A 13349-nucleotide genomic window follows, 5' to 3' on the forward strand; every position below is an offset into this window, starting at 1 on the left:
AGTTGCCATAAATGGCAGTTCCTTCAGAATGGCAATTCTTTTGTTTTTTGTTTTTTTTTTTACATCAAACTTATTTGCAGAAATTCACATTAGTGAAGGCTTTGCTCTTCAGTGGAAAGTGACCCTGAAAACTGGTTGGATTTAAAATCCTGAGCAGTTAGTTCCCAGTGTTTATACTCTGCAATATCCCCCAAAGAAATGTCAGAATATGTACATAAAGTTGACTGGTGTCAAATACACAACACAATTCCCATGTCTTTGAGTAAACACTAACCTTCTGTTCCATAAGTAATGTGTTTGTAGGGATTGCTGCAAATGCCTTGTAGCTTGTCTTGATCTTGTATTGCTAAAAGGGTAAACCAGAAAGCAGGAAGAGAAGTAAAACATGGTAGAAGAGGAAGAGAGGGAATATGGGAAGAGAGGGGAAAGGTACAACAGAATGAAAGACGATTCCAATTGTCTTGCAGACATGTAGCAGCAATACAGTGCTTACATATTACCTAGGAAAGCTATTTCTTAACATCTAGTGCTTCTGTTAAGATCTTAAAGGACTGTAATGCACATCTTTTGCTTTTAGGAATGAAGTAGGGCAAAGCAAATTCTCTGTACTAGCTTATAACTTCCAAAGTGATTTTGACTACTTTCTGCTGACTACTATCCTTAAATGAGTATCTGGAGAGGCTGTGAAGTTTTTCCAAGTTTGCTTGTGATTTGATATGATGACGCACAGCTACTTCTGCAAGTGCATGCACTTCAACAAGTGCTGCTGTGCGGTCTTATTGCGGACCACTAAGTCAGAGGGATTTCTGTGATTTGATTTAATGAGACTGATTAGGATCCTTAAATGCTGAATTACTTGTATGAGTGGATAGATAATTTAAGTCATGTCACAGCTTTTTATCTCCTGCATAAGTAACTCTACCACCCAAACAAATATTTCAAAGTAACTGTAGGAACTTTCATATTCTAACCAAGCATATAAGACTGGAAATCTAAATCATATAAAATGCATGGGTATTCATATAAAAATTCTAAGATTAGCCTTAAGAATTATTATTTTAAAACAATTTATATGTTAGACTGTTTTAGCTCACCAGTTATTTTTAACTCTTTAGAAACCGTACTTTCTAGTATTCCTTTCTAGTTATGGAGGTTGAATTCAGTAGTTTTAAAATTATTTATGAGATTCTTCTATATTACATGAGTTTAAGAGATAGGATTCTTTACAGGATAATTCATCCACCCCAAAATTGGCATCTATCAAGGTAAAACAAAATCATCCTGTAAATACACCATATTCTTTCCATTAACTATAATAGAATTGCCCAAGTTGTGCTCAGACATTTAACTTTCAGATATCAAAAGTCACGTGAGGTGGATCCTACCCTTTGAACATGCAGACAGCAACACTCTGCTATAAGTATGTGTATATTCATATATATGTGTACGAAATCTATATGCAGATAAAATACTGCTCACTGAAGTAAGATGGAAGACCAAAACTCCAAGCATTAAAATTGCCATATCCACAAAATGTATCCTTGTTTGCTTATAATTGATATTCAATCAAGAAATTTATATAATTGCACATGTAAATGAAATGCAACATATTTACTAGCCCACAGGCTTTTGCGTATGATGAGATGGGCATCATATATGATGAGAATACTGTGACCATTTTGAAGTGGTTGTACTGTCATATGAACTAAACAAAGATAGATCAGGCTGCTAAAATGTAAAATTTTCTATACCACTGGAAGGTGCTCTATCGCTCCCAGATACTGTAGAACCTGTGAACAATGTGCATTTGTCACAGTGTCTGAGATGCGTGGAAAGTCTTTAATTCAGTTTCTCATCTGTATGAATATGTTAACTGACACATTAGTTCATGTTATTTAAAATTCTTATTCAATGCCTAATACATGTAATAATCTGGTTCACAGGAATCTAGCAGTATTTTTAAATAGCCATGGACAGTTAGGTCTGCTGGCTTGTACCATGGTCCAGTCAGAAGCAAACCTAGTCCAATATCAAAGCTCAGGCAAATATCAGCCTGTGGAGTTTTGAGAAAAGTGCCCTACTTTTCTTGCTCAAATGATCACCCAGGGCACCTACAGGGCATTGCAAAGTGTGTTAGACATGTACCTATAAAGCCTTCAAATCAGCGACTAACCATGGTAGTGCAGAGCTCTTCAGGAGTAATCTTTCCTGCTTTGTGGTAATTTTTGCAGCTGTGCTGAGCTCCATGTTGTTACAGTTCATTTGTTCCCCAGCTGTTTTGGGTAGATCTACATGCACTCCTGTGCTACATTTAAATAGGAAAAATCAAAGAATATGTAGAAATGATACCTCATGAAATCACTGCAAAGAGTTTTCAAACAGCAGCCAGAAGTTCTTATTCTAACCTGTTCCTGAGGAATTTTATGTGTCTCCACTCCATCCTACTGTTAATTTTTCTACATTAGGTCCATGAGGACACTATTAATGTGTCTGCAAAGTCTGGGGAGAGGGGTTTTATTACCTTTGGTCACCTGAAGTTCACACTGATCTGTAGATTATGTTTATATTCACTTTGCAAAGCAGTCATATTTTGAAATCACTGGTGATCACAAATATATAAAGCATGGGAAAGCACACATTTATATATGAAAATGCAAACAGTTAAAGAAGTTCATCAGTTATTCTTTGATTTGCATAAATCAATGCATGCATAGACATAGACATTTAAAAGCTCTCATTTCACAATTGCTTTGATATCATGCTAATGAAACAGTTTGATGTGAATACTGAAAAGTACATCTAATATCAAAATTCTGGTTTGATAGGTCTTGGTTTAATAGATGTCTCAACATCAACCACTGTTGAAGCAACATTAAGGTAGATAAATTACACATGCCAAAGTAAGTCACGCACTTATAGATGCTGTGCTTTTCCCTTGATGTTCACTTATCAAATTCATACATGCAAAAATTTTGTCATGCATCGACAGTCATCAGGTGAAGCAACTTGCTTTTTGTCTAGTTCTGAAGTTGAGTTGATTGGCACTAAAGAGACCTAAATGCTGCTTAGGATTTAAATGTTATTTCTCCTCAATTTTTTCTTTTTCTTTTAGTGGAAATATACTGGGATTTGAGGCTGTAGAGTTTTTAGAGAGCTTGGTGCCATTAACAAATCAGTAAAGCTCATTGTGCTATGCCATAAACTAGGTATGAAAATAAATGAGAGCAGGAGGAAAGGCAGGTGTTGAATGCACACTATTATTAACTGTAAATGAAATCTCAGCTTCACACTTTAAAGCCACAAGAGACCTTTCCTTCACTGAACACCCAGCTGCATTTGATTTACAGATTTCAGATCTTCCACGTCCCTGGTGGAGCCAGCTTCTTTGGCATGATTAAAAATTGCACCCAGCTAACAGTCCAAGTCTGTTAAACTGCTGCACACTCTCACTGTCTCATGTGCTTCTGGGGCAGTTTCAAAAGTGCCACCATATCACATGATAAAGCAGGATTAGCAGGAAAAGGACAGTAGGGAAAACAGAAAGGGAGGAATAACCTCCGCAAATATAAACCTATGCAATAGCTCTGCGTCACAAGCAGAGACTTTCCTTATGCCAGAGACTCTCACAATGCTCATTGCACTGACTAGCAGAAACCACAACTGCTTTGCAATCTGCAGGCTCTGTCATGCCTTTCAGTTTTGTCCCGGGGCTTTTTTCCTGGAATTTCTACGATTTCATTTTCTTTTTGATTCATTAAGTAGTACTGACAGGGTGTAGCAACACTGTACAGCTGGGCTTGGCACAACAGTTCCTCTTGGATTATTTGATTTTTAAAAGAACTATTCATGACAATTGCTACTTTGTGCTGATCTAAACCTCTCATTTTCAATTAACATTTTCCAAGCAGTTCAAGTCACCCTGCCATGGCCAAGCTGTTAGGAAAATATCTGACACAACTTGATCTGGCAGACCAGGCTGTAATTTTGTGCTGTGAACAAATACATCAATAAACTGTGATAGCCTTTCAGTGATGGGCAGAGCTCAGATATGAGCAAAATAAGGCACAAAGGAAGCACAGTGCAGAGATAAGATAAAAGAGGCTGAAAAGCCTTCTACATCTCTGATGTCTTCTAGCTCTTCATTTTGCATAGCAGCTCCTTTTGTTTTCACCTACCTGATGCATGCTTTTTGATCAGCTTTCCTTTCCTCCCCCTTCCCATTCTTGCGACTTATCCTTAGGTTTAAAGTGTGACTGGTTCCCAAGCCCTCCTGCAGAAATCACTGTTGTTGCTTATTCTCACTCCACTGGTGGAAGACAAACAGCAGGAGTGTGGCTGATCCATTGAGTGTGAGACTTTCATATTTGCAGTAGCTCATGTTGTAGGGAGACTTTTGTTTGGCTGGGATTTTTATCCTCATGTCCTGTCTAGCACAACAAGATCAAAGTAAAAACGAAAGGGAAGAAGCAAGAGACTGTCCTTGTCCTCCCTTTCTGGCTCTTGGCCCCGAAGTCCCTACTCAGGCTGGGCTCTGCTGTGCCTTTGGACTGGTGAGTGCAGGCTCATGGGGTGTGGGGAAGACAGGCGGGACACGGTGCTTGGGAATCAGCTGTCACTGGAACAGCCAGTTCACATCAATCAGATTAGACTGCTTCTAGCTCAGCCCTGCACCTAAAATCACCAGAATTCTATTCCTTTCAGTGGGAATACATATGGATTTACATTAACATGGGTGCATAGAACGTGGTTTATGTTTATTTTTGACACACTAGTGTTTCATGTGAGCTTCAAAAATAAGTGCACCAAATGTATTTCAGGGCCACTGGACACAAATCCAGTTTCAGCACTGTTTTCCCCCACTCATGAATAAAGTATTTGATTTTTATGCTAAAGGATTCCTCCAGCATCTTCCCCGTAATATAGAACACATTGCTAGCAATTCGATATAGTAGGATTTGGTCTTCGATATTGTCACTATCAATACAAAATCAGTTCCTTTTCAAACATTTTTCTTACGCAGTACATTTATTTTACTAGCCTTGTGCAACATGGATGTGGTTTTTCCTACAGGGACAAAGAACTATTAGAAAATAAGCATGCACTAAGAGTACCTTGGGTTTGATGTTTTCATGGTCAGGAGGCAGGGAAAAAGACTGTGGTGAAGTCGGCTCTCTGGGTCTTGATGGTAGTGTGCCTGATGACTTGTCTGAGACAGAAGATCTGCACTTTAACACAGGAGAGGTGGCAGACTGCTCAGGTCTTGGGGAGCAGGAATTAGACCTATAACTTGTGCACACCAGTGAAGAATTAAGTTGCAGCGGATAGGAATTAAAACTACCGGTTTGTGGAACCAGTGGGGTAGAATGAGGTCGTGAGAGAGAACACTGCTCTGAGGTGCTTGAAGGGGTAGGAGAGGAGACACTTATCTCCTGAACAGACCTTTGGGGAGAATCTGATTTAGGTCTGGAAGCTGGATACAAAAGACTTGGGGAAGGAGATGTGTGTATTTCTCGGGTGGGGGAGAATACACCACTAAGACTAGTAGAAGAAAGCAAAGGATATGACCGGCAGGTAAAAATGGGTGAGTAAGTGTGTACCTTCTGAGACTTCTGAGGTGTCCGGGACCCGGAAGCAGCATGCTGCACCCCTCCTGGGGAAGGAGAGGTAGGGTGTGCATGGGAAAAGGGTGCGGGGGGATGAGGAGGAGGCAGTGTGGACTGCAAACCTGGAGAGGCAACTGATTTTCTATGGGAGAGGATGGGAGATGTCAGAGGACTTTGGGAATCTGGAGAAAGTGTTCTGCCTGGAACATGGCTTCTAGGAGAAAGGGACCCTGCCTGAGGGGTGGGATGAGGCTTGGAGGGTAAAGACTGATGCTGAGCCCACCCTGAAAGCCAATGCTCCTCTCTACTGGGAAAATCTGGCCTTATAGGAGGGCTTGAAACAGATTTCTTGGGGGTTGGAGAAGTCGTTTTGGACTTTTGATCTATTGCAAACATTGAAGAACTAAGGGGGCTAGGAGAAAACGTGGGACAAGAAGCAGGAGAAACTGGTCGTCGCTGGGAAGAGCCTGATCTTAAAATAGCAGTTAAGAGGGTCAGTCTGGTTGGCAGAGGGGATCTGGCTCTTGACTTCGCTAAATTTCCTCTAGATGACATTGGTGTGAAAGGCTCATTTATGCTACATATGGTAGAAGAGGAGTCATAAACAGAGGGTGGAGACAAAGGTTTAGGGCTAGGACATAATGAATGTGTTATTATATGTACAGGGACAGGAGATAAAGCATTCAATCTTTTGGAAGAACTGGGGGATAAAGACTGAGCTGAAGATCCTTGAATTACAGCTGAACGTGAAGGACTGGGGGAAAGACTTGGACTCTTTACTGGAGCAGAGGATGTGGTGAAGCCTCCCATTTTGCAAACACAGCCAGAGGTAAAGAGACTTGATGTTTGAAGGTTATCATACAACTGAGGAGTGGAATAACAACTGTCTGATGTAGAAGAGGTTATTTTAAACACAGAAGGAGGTGAACTATGGGGAGCACAAGCAGACTGAAAGTACAGAGATGAATCCTGTTTAGAAAACCCAGTTGCTGGCTGCCAGTTGTTACAGGAGTCTTCCAACGAAGAGGCTTGATTCAAGTTAGCCTTGGCACCACACGCTACTTTCTGGTTAATTGGAGAAATTAAGTGGACAGCAGGTGGTTTAGAGGAAAGATGATCAGAGATGGAAAGAGTAGAAATTAACTGGAGAAAAAAGAAAAACAAAAATGTTAAAATAGGTGAAACCTGGGAACTGTTAAGCACCCCACATTTCAGTCCTGTGGTCATGCATATAGTGTTTTCATTAGTACTGCTCTGTGGGTTAAAAGCACAGGGCTGTCTTAAATTTAGGGATATAGCCTGATGGATAAAGCTCTCAGGGGAGGTGACAGACGAGTTGTGTGCTAATTTATTCAGACCTCAGTTTTGTTGACATAAACAAGTTTCAAGGCTACTGTATTTTTCATTTCAGGTAAAACCCAAGACAGTTGTTCCATCAGTGTCCAGAATCATGTGATAACCATTCCCACTGTATAATTACAACAGAAAGTAAGAAAAATGCAATATTGTCCCATCTCACCTAACCAGTTCAGTGGAAATGAGCCTTTCTGTAAACGAGATTCAAGTCAAGTACTCATTTTCTTACTCAGTAAATAACACCTTCTGAAGCACTGTGATATCGGAACAAGAAATTCGCTCAGAACTACTTAAATCAGACATCCAGTTTGTTTTCCACTTTTCTTGTCGTTCACAGAGCAGTGCATTTGACAGGCACATAAGAGTCCTTATCCCCTTCTCCACAGTCTTGCAATACACTAACAAAACAGTAATGAGCTCTTTCATGGGTGCCTTTTTTCTTAGGTCTATTCTAATTAGGATTTTTCAAAACTAATTAGAGTGTACAAGTATATTATCAACCGTTTATACAGTTTTATGCTTCTAAAGAAAGAAATTCTCTCAAAATCTTCCAAGTTCTCATAATGCTGATATTAAAAACTGGGGTATACACAATATGAATAGAACATATCAGTATGAAATAGTAAGCTAAGTCAACTGTAAAAACAAAAGGTTAGAAATTATCACCTAACTTTTGACAGAGCATTTTGAAAGCAAGCACATTTACTCTAATCCCTACAAACTTCATATAAACACACCTATTTATTTACTGTTTGATACTCTGAAAATATTATGCAATTCTGTAACAGACAATTATACCCTTTAATTTCTACAGACATGACTTGTACAATACTGTGGCTCAGCTTATGAATTATATTTTTAATACAGATATCTTCCCCGTAAAATAAAGGAATTATTATGATGATTATGGTTATTATTTTTATGTCACACAGTATTAATACATCACAAAACAAAAAGTAGAACAAATCAAATAATAGTTTTAAAGTGAGAAGAAGATGTTAGAAGAATCTCTAACAGAAGAGCAAGATTTGATATTTTTAACAGCTAACCTATATGTAAAAGGCTAAATATGGCTTATATATTCAGATCAGAACCCTATTAGGCAAGCTCTCCCTGCTAAAAGATACTCTATAAATAGAAAGCATTGTAAACTGAAGATACTATCTGTATAAGATAACGTCAGAAAAGCTGAGGCTATCCCTTGATTTATAGAAATATAAGCCAACAACCAGAATGCCTTTACAACCACACTGATTTGCCCTTATTTTATACATGCATTAAGGTGTCCCATTTTGAAGCCAAAAGCCAATAGCTATATACAGGGCAAACATCAGAATATGAAAATTAATAACGATATTGTATCATAAATTCTATTGGATTAAGAAATTGTAACCCTATTTGAAAAAGCTGCTAATTAAGAATAAGAAAAAATATTGGAAAGTGAGAATAATTTACCAACATTTAAGCATTCTGAAAAAATATTCTTAAATATGTCACAAAACATAACACTATTTAATAAGTTAAAAAGCAGCCTGGTAATACATCTGATTGGTAAACTGGAGTAGCCTCCTGAATCTAATAATGAGTTCTGGATGTTGATCAACTAACAAAGCAGGACAGGGGAATGAAATCTTTATTCCAAAATAAAATAGATAAATTTTCCTTACAAGGAAAATGGATTAAAAGAAAATAAGGAACTAGTATGAAACTGCATAATGAACGAGCAGGATGTGCAATGACTTCTAATTAATTAAAAATTAATAAGAAAGATTTATAAGCAGCTAGGAAAATATTCATGGTAGCAGATGATGAATTTGCTCCTGTGAGTATGATAAAAACATTTTGCAGCAGTTTGAACATCACTGAACATTTACATCCTGAGATAATTAAGCCATTATTCAAGTCTTCTGAAAAGATTCTGCTGTTGTATTACAGTATTAACTACACCTATAGATGATCACCCTCTTATTTACAGGATCAGAGAATCATAATCAAAGTTGTTTGGAAGTGACTTCTTGAGGTCATCTAGTCCAGCCTCCTACTCAGAGCAGGGCTGTCACCAACACCAGCAGGTCAGGTCAGCTGTGGTTGCGTCTCATCAAGTACCTAAACCCCTAATGGAGAGACGGCTCCAGGGACCCTGGGCAGCCTGCATCAGTGCTGCACCACCTCCCAGTGAGGAAGATTCTCCACGTGTCCAGCTGGGACCAGACCTACCATGCTTCAAGTTACAGACATTGCTGCCTCATGTGCCACTGCAGACAGGATTTTGGTTCTGTCATCCCTGCAACTGCCCTACAAGTAGTTGTGGGCTGTTTCAAGATGCCTCCTTGGCTGCCTCTTGGTAGAAATCAACAAAGCCAGCTCTCTCAGTCCCAGCTCATATGTGCCTGTCCTGGGTTCAGCAGTAGCAGTCATTTTTTCTCCTTAGTAGCTGGTGCAGTGCTGTGTTTTTGACTTTCGGCCTGGGAATGGTGCTGATAGCACCGGTGTTTTTAGTTACGGCTCAAATGTTTGGTCTGACCAAGGACTTTCTGAGCCTCATGCTCTGCCAGGGAGGAGGGGAAGCCGGGAGATGGCAGAGACAGGACACCTGACCCAAGCTAGCCAAAGGGGTATTCCATACACCACAGTACGTCGTGCCCAGGATGTAACTGAGAGTTACCTGGAAGGGGTAGGACTGCGGGGTAGGACTAGGTATCGGACGGTGCTTGGTCGGGCTGGGGGGGGAGTTATTGGTCGGCGGGTGGTGAGGTGTTGTATTCTTTTCCCTTGTTATTTCCTTTATCATTATTATTGGTGGTAGCAGTAGTGGTTTGTGTTATACCTTAGTTACTAAACTGTTCTTATCTCAGCCCGTGGGAGTTGCATTCTTTTGATTCTCCTCCCCATCCCTCCGGAAGCAGCGGGAGGGCAAAAAGGGAGGGGAGCGAGAGAGCGACTGTGTGATTTATGGCTGACTTTGTTTAAACCACAACAGTGCCTCTGCCAACTTTATGGCTTTGTGATGGATCCCCATTCCCTTCTTCATGTCTCTTGAATCTGGGGTGACTGGCCACAAAACTGAGCATGGTTTCACAGGTGCAGCCTCACCAGTGCCCATAAGTGAGATATAATGACTTGACAAGTGGAATTTGTTTTGCCCTTTTTTTCTTTTTCTGTTCAGTTTCTCTGCTGGTTTAAAACATTTCTGTAGTTGTATTGGGTTAGTGCAGAGCGGGTGAATGACCAAAGTAGACCTGCGTTTCTTTGGTCTGTGGTTCAACTGCAAGCCTTTTTCTCTTCCTAGGCTCACCACAGATATGCATTTCCTGAAAATGTATGAAGAAAGTTGAAATAGGTGTCGATATTACCTTAGGACAAAGGAATCAGGGAACTTGAAAAAGATCTTTATGTTTCATGGATGATGATCCCAGAAATATAAAAGAGGTCATAGTTCAAGTATTGAGCCTTGCCCAGGAGATCTTTGGATTTGAAGCAGCAGAGCTGAGCTGGGTACAAGGCAAGTGGTCTTGTGAGATCACATTGCTTTGGAAGGGCACAAAAATATGTGGCTACTTATACCAACAAGGCCCTGAGACATGTGCTGGTCAAAAAGGAAAAGGGAGAGTGTGACAAACTGAGGGGCAAAAAGGCAAAACTCATGTCTGAGAGCAGAACTGATTCAATGTAGAACTTGTCCTGAGGCTAGTTAGCCATGCTTTGATCTCAGTAGAATTTGATAATTGGACAAAAAATATTCCCTACAAAGCCTGTGACCTGAGAACCAGAAAGTCAGAAAGAAGCACTGGAGACTGTGGAAAACTTGACAAAATCTCTGGAGACTTGAGACAGAAAGCTTAAAAAAACCTATAGGACATTATTTTTTTGTGTATAGTCCTACAAAAAATCCACCCGGTTTCTGTGACACCTTTTAAAGAAACCACCCAAGTAAGCCTGGGAGAATCTGTACACTGAACATTGATGAAATAAATTTGTATTTCCCAAGGACGGTTATTCTTTTACAGGCTGTTTCCTCTACACGGATTTATCTGTGCCCTTATACCTTCCTCAGGTAAAATTCCACTGAGTTCACTGGGAGTTTTTCAGAAGAAATGGACATTTCATAATGGTATGAATCCAAAACCAGAGTGGATTTATTATTCACAATTTCCTCAATCAAAAATTCACACTGAATTTGATGAAAATTTGAGTACCACAAATATTTCAACACAAGATAGGAAGTCCTATTCATTTTCAGAGACAAAGTAGCCATGCTTAAATTTTATTTTTTTGAAGTATCAATGAAGAATTGCATTTTCAAATGATGAAAAGCCTGTCAAGGTCAAAAAAAAAAGTCTGAATTTATTCCATGTATGAAAGATATTGCAATTTTGCTAGAGACAGAGATTTCCTCTGCGTATACACCCTTGAAAACCATCCATGTTATTTCCAAGATGGGAGACATTAACTTTTCATGCAGCAAATTGTATTGATGCATTTTGAAAATGAAACATTTTAAAGATCTTTTTTGAATTGTCCCAGTGACAACTTAAAATTTAAATAAATCAATAAATGTACCCTAAAAACATCAGCATAAAAAGGGCTTTCATATTCATTAGTTCTTTACACTTGTGCAAAGGCAGTGCTAACTAACAATCAGAATAACGGATTATTCTGTTTTTGCAGCCTCTTTACCATAAAGAGTTGCATCAGGTGCTGAAAACAAAAACTGGGCCTGGGAAGTCTGATGGCACTAATTCAAATAATCTACAGGCTCCACTGATTTCAGTACATTTAGCCTAGCTAGGAATCTAAAATCTTCTGATTAACTTGCTGTGAGATGAGCTGCTCTTAAAGGAAAGAACAAAAAGTCTGCATTACCTGTTCCATGTGTACACCAAAGCCATGGAGAGAGGCAGCAAGTCAGAAGGGCTGGGAAAATACTTTAGAGTCCAAACGTGACAGGAATGGCCAACAAAAATGCTAACTAAAAAATAAATTGGCCAAGCTGCTTTGCAAAGTGAGTCAGTGTCCATGTCCTGAAAGCTTTAGTAAGCAAAGGTTAGCTCTGTAGTTTAAAGAACAGGTTACCTGATGTTTTTGTGGATCCACAGTGCTATGGGAAAGTGCAGCACCTGGAATGTGCTCATCTCCAGGAGGTTTCCCTGCCCCAATTCCAGGAGAAACATGGGATGTGGCCAGCAGCTGAGCGCTGATGGCACCATAGCCATTGGAAGGCCGAAGAGCGTTGCTCGAGGCAGCAGCTACTTCATCTTCTTCACCGGAGTCCGTAATCAGGATAAACTCAGCCTTAAAAAGGTCATTCTCCTGCATTTCTCCTTTGCTCAGATTACACCCCGGGGACTGGAAAACCGTTCGGATGCTGTCTGTATGGACGGCCGACACGCAGTCTTTTCTGGCCCCACTCTTTAAGGCCAGTTCATCAGAGACTGCATTAGACTGCAAAAGGTACAAGGAAAAAAATCCCAATTAGCTGCATTTTATTCGTGCTTCCCAAAATGCAAAGTAGTTTTAACTTGCAGTGGTGGCTGGCAGTGCACTACCAAAGGTGCAGAGGGCAAACGAAATTTGGGCATCAACACCGAGCAGAAACAATCTGCCAGGGAGCCCCCCACTTCCAGCTCCCCAGCCGACGTTGCGGGGCTTCTTTCCCAGCATCTCACAGAACAACGGGACTCTGAACACAGCAGTGGCCCAAGCCTGGGGCTGGTTCAGGAACTGAAAAGGAGGGTGCAGTTAAGCCAAATGAGCTGTCATAGCAGACTATGCCAGACACAATGGGAAGGCATCCCGACAGTGGGATCCATGGGAGCAGACAATGCTCCTCAGAGGAGTCTGACAGAAAAATCTGGGACAAAACTTATACATATTAATGAAGAAACAAAGGCCTTTGTGCCAGGTCATCCTCTGAAGACAGCAGACAAAGAATCTGAGGTCAGAGAGCATTACTGTATCTTCAAGTTTGTCAGCACAGGCTACAATTGTTCTTCATATTTTCTGCAATTTCCACTCCCATTGTGTAACTTCTCAAGCATGCTTTGGATGAGAGTGGGAGTAGCGCAAGCTGGGCATGTGACACATCACAAAATCATTCTGTATTGAAACTGCTAAGGTAAGTCATATTTCTCTTGCAGCAGGAATCAGGTGAAAAGACAGGAATACTGTGGACTGCGAGAGAAAGACTGTAGATGGGGCTTATTTTTTAATCCAGGTGGAGGACTATAGTAATTACAAATTTCAACTTCACTTGCAGTTCCATGAGTTCTTGGAGCTCAGTTCTTGAAAAAAATATTGGACTATAATGGGGGAAATGACTATGGAGGTGCTATTTAAATTATCTGATGTTGGTTTGGTTTTTAAAATATTGTTCAGATTCTAGACATTTTA

General features: G+C 40.1%; 1 protein-coding gene across 8 annotated transcripts in view; it reads right to left on the reverse strand.

Moving 5' to 3' along the window:
* The window catches only part of MLIP (muscular LMNA interacting protein), a 111490-nt gene that overhangs the window by 49144 nt on the left and 48997 nt on the right, over positions 1 to 13349 (reverse strand). For 6 of the 8 annotated variants that reach the window (XM_061460609.1, XM_061460608.1, XM_061460607.1 and 3 more), the window contains exons 3-5: positions 12033 to 12401; positions 5112 to 6746; positions 275 to 346 (exon numbers count right to left, since the gene is read on the reverse strand). In XM_061460609.1, the coding sequence (XP_061316593.1) occupies positions 275 to 346; positions 5112 to 6746; positions 12033 to 12401 (2076 nt within the window). The remainder of the gene's footprint in view (positions 1 to 274; positions 347 to 5111; positions 6747 to 12032; positions 12402 to 13349) is intronic. The other 2 variants (XM_061460606.1, XM_061460610.1) reach the window with 2 other exon arrangements.

Source organism: Pezoporus flaviventris, unplaced genomic scaffold (genome assembly GCF_033815535.1).
Source record: "Pezoporus flaviventris isolate CSIRO_AGI_PZ_B2104156 unplaced genomic scaffold, CSIRO_AGI_Pfla_v1 ptg000031l, whole genome shotgun sequence".
In the NCBI taxonomy this organism is placed as follows: domain Eukaryota; kingdom Metazoa; phylum Chordata; class Aves; order Psittaciformes; family Psittacidae; genus Pezoporus; species Pezoporus flaviventris.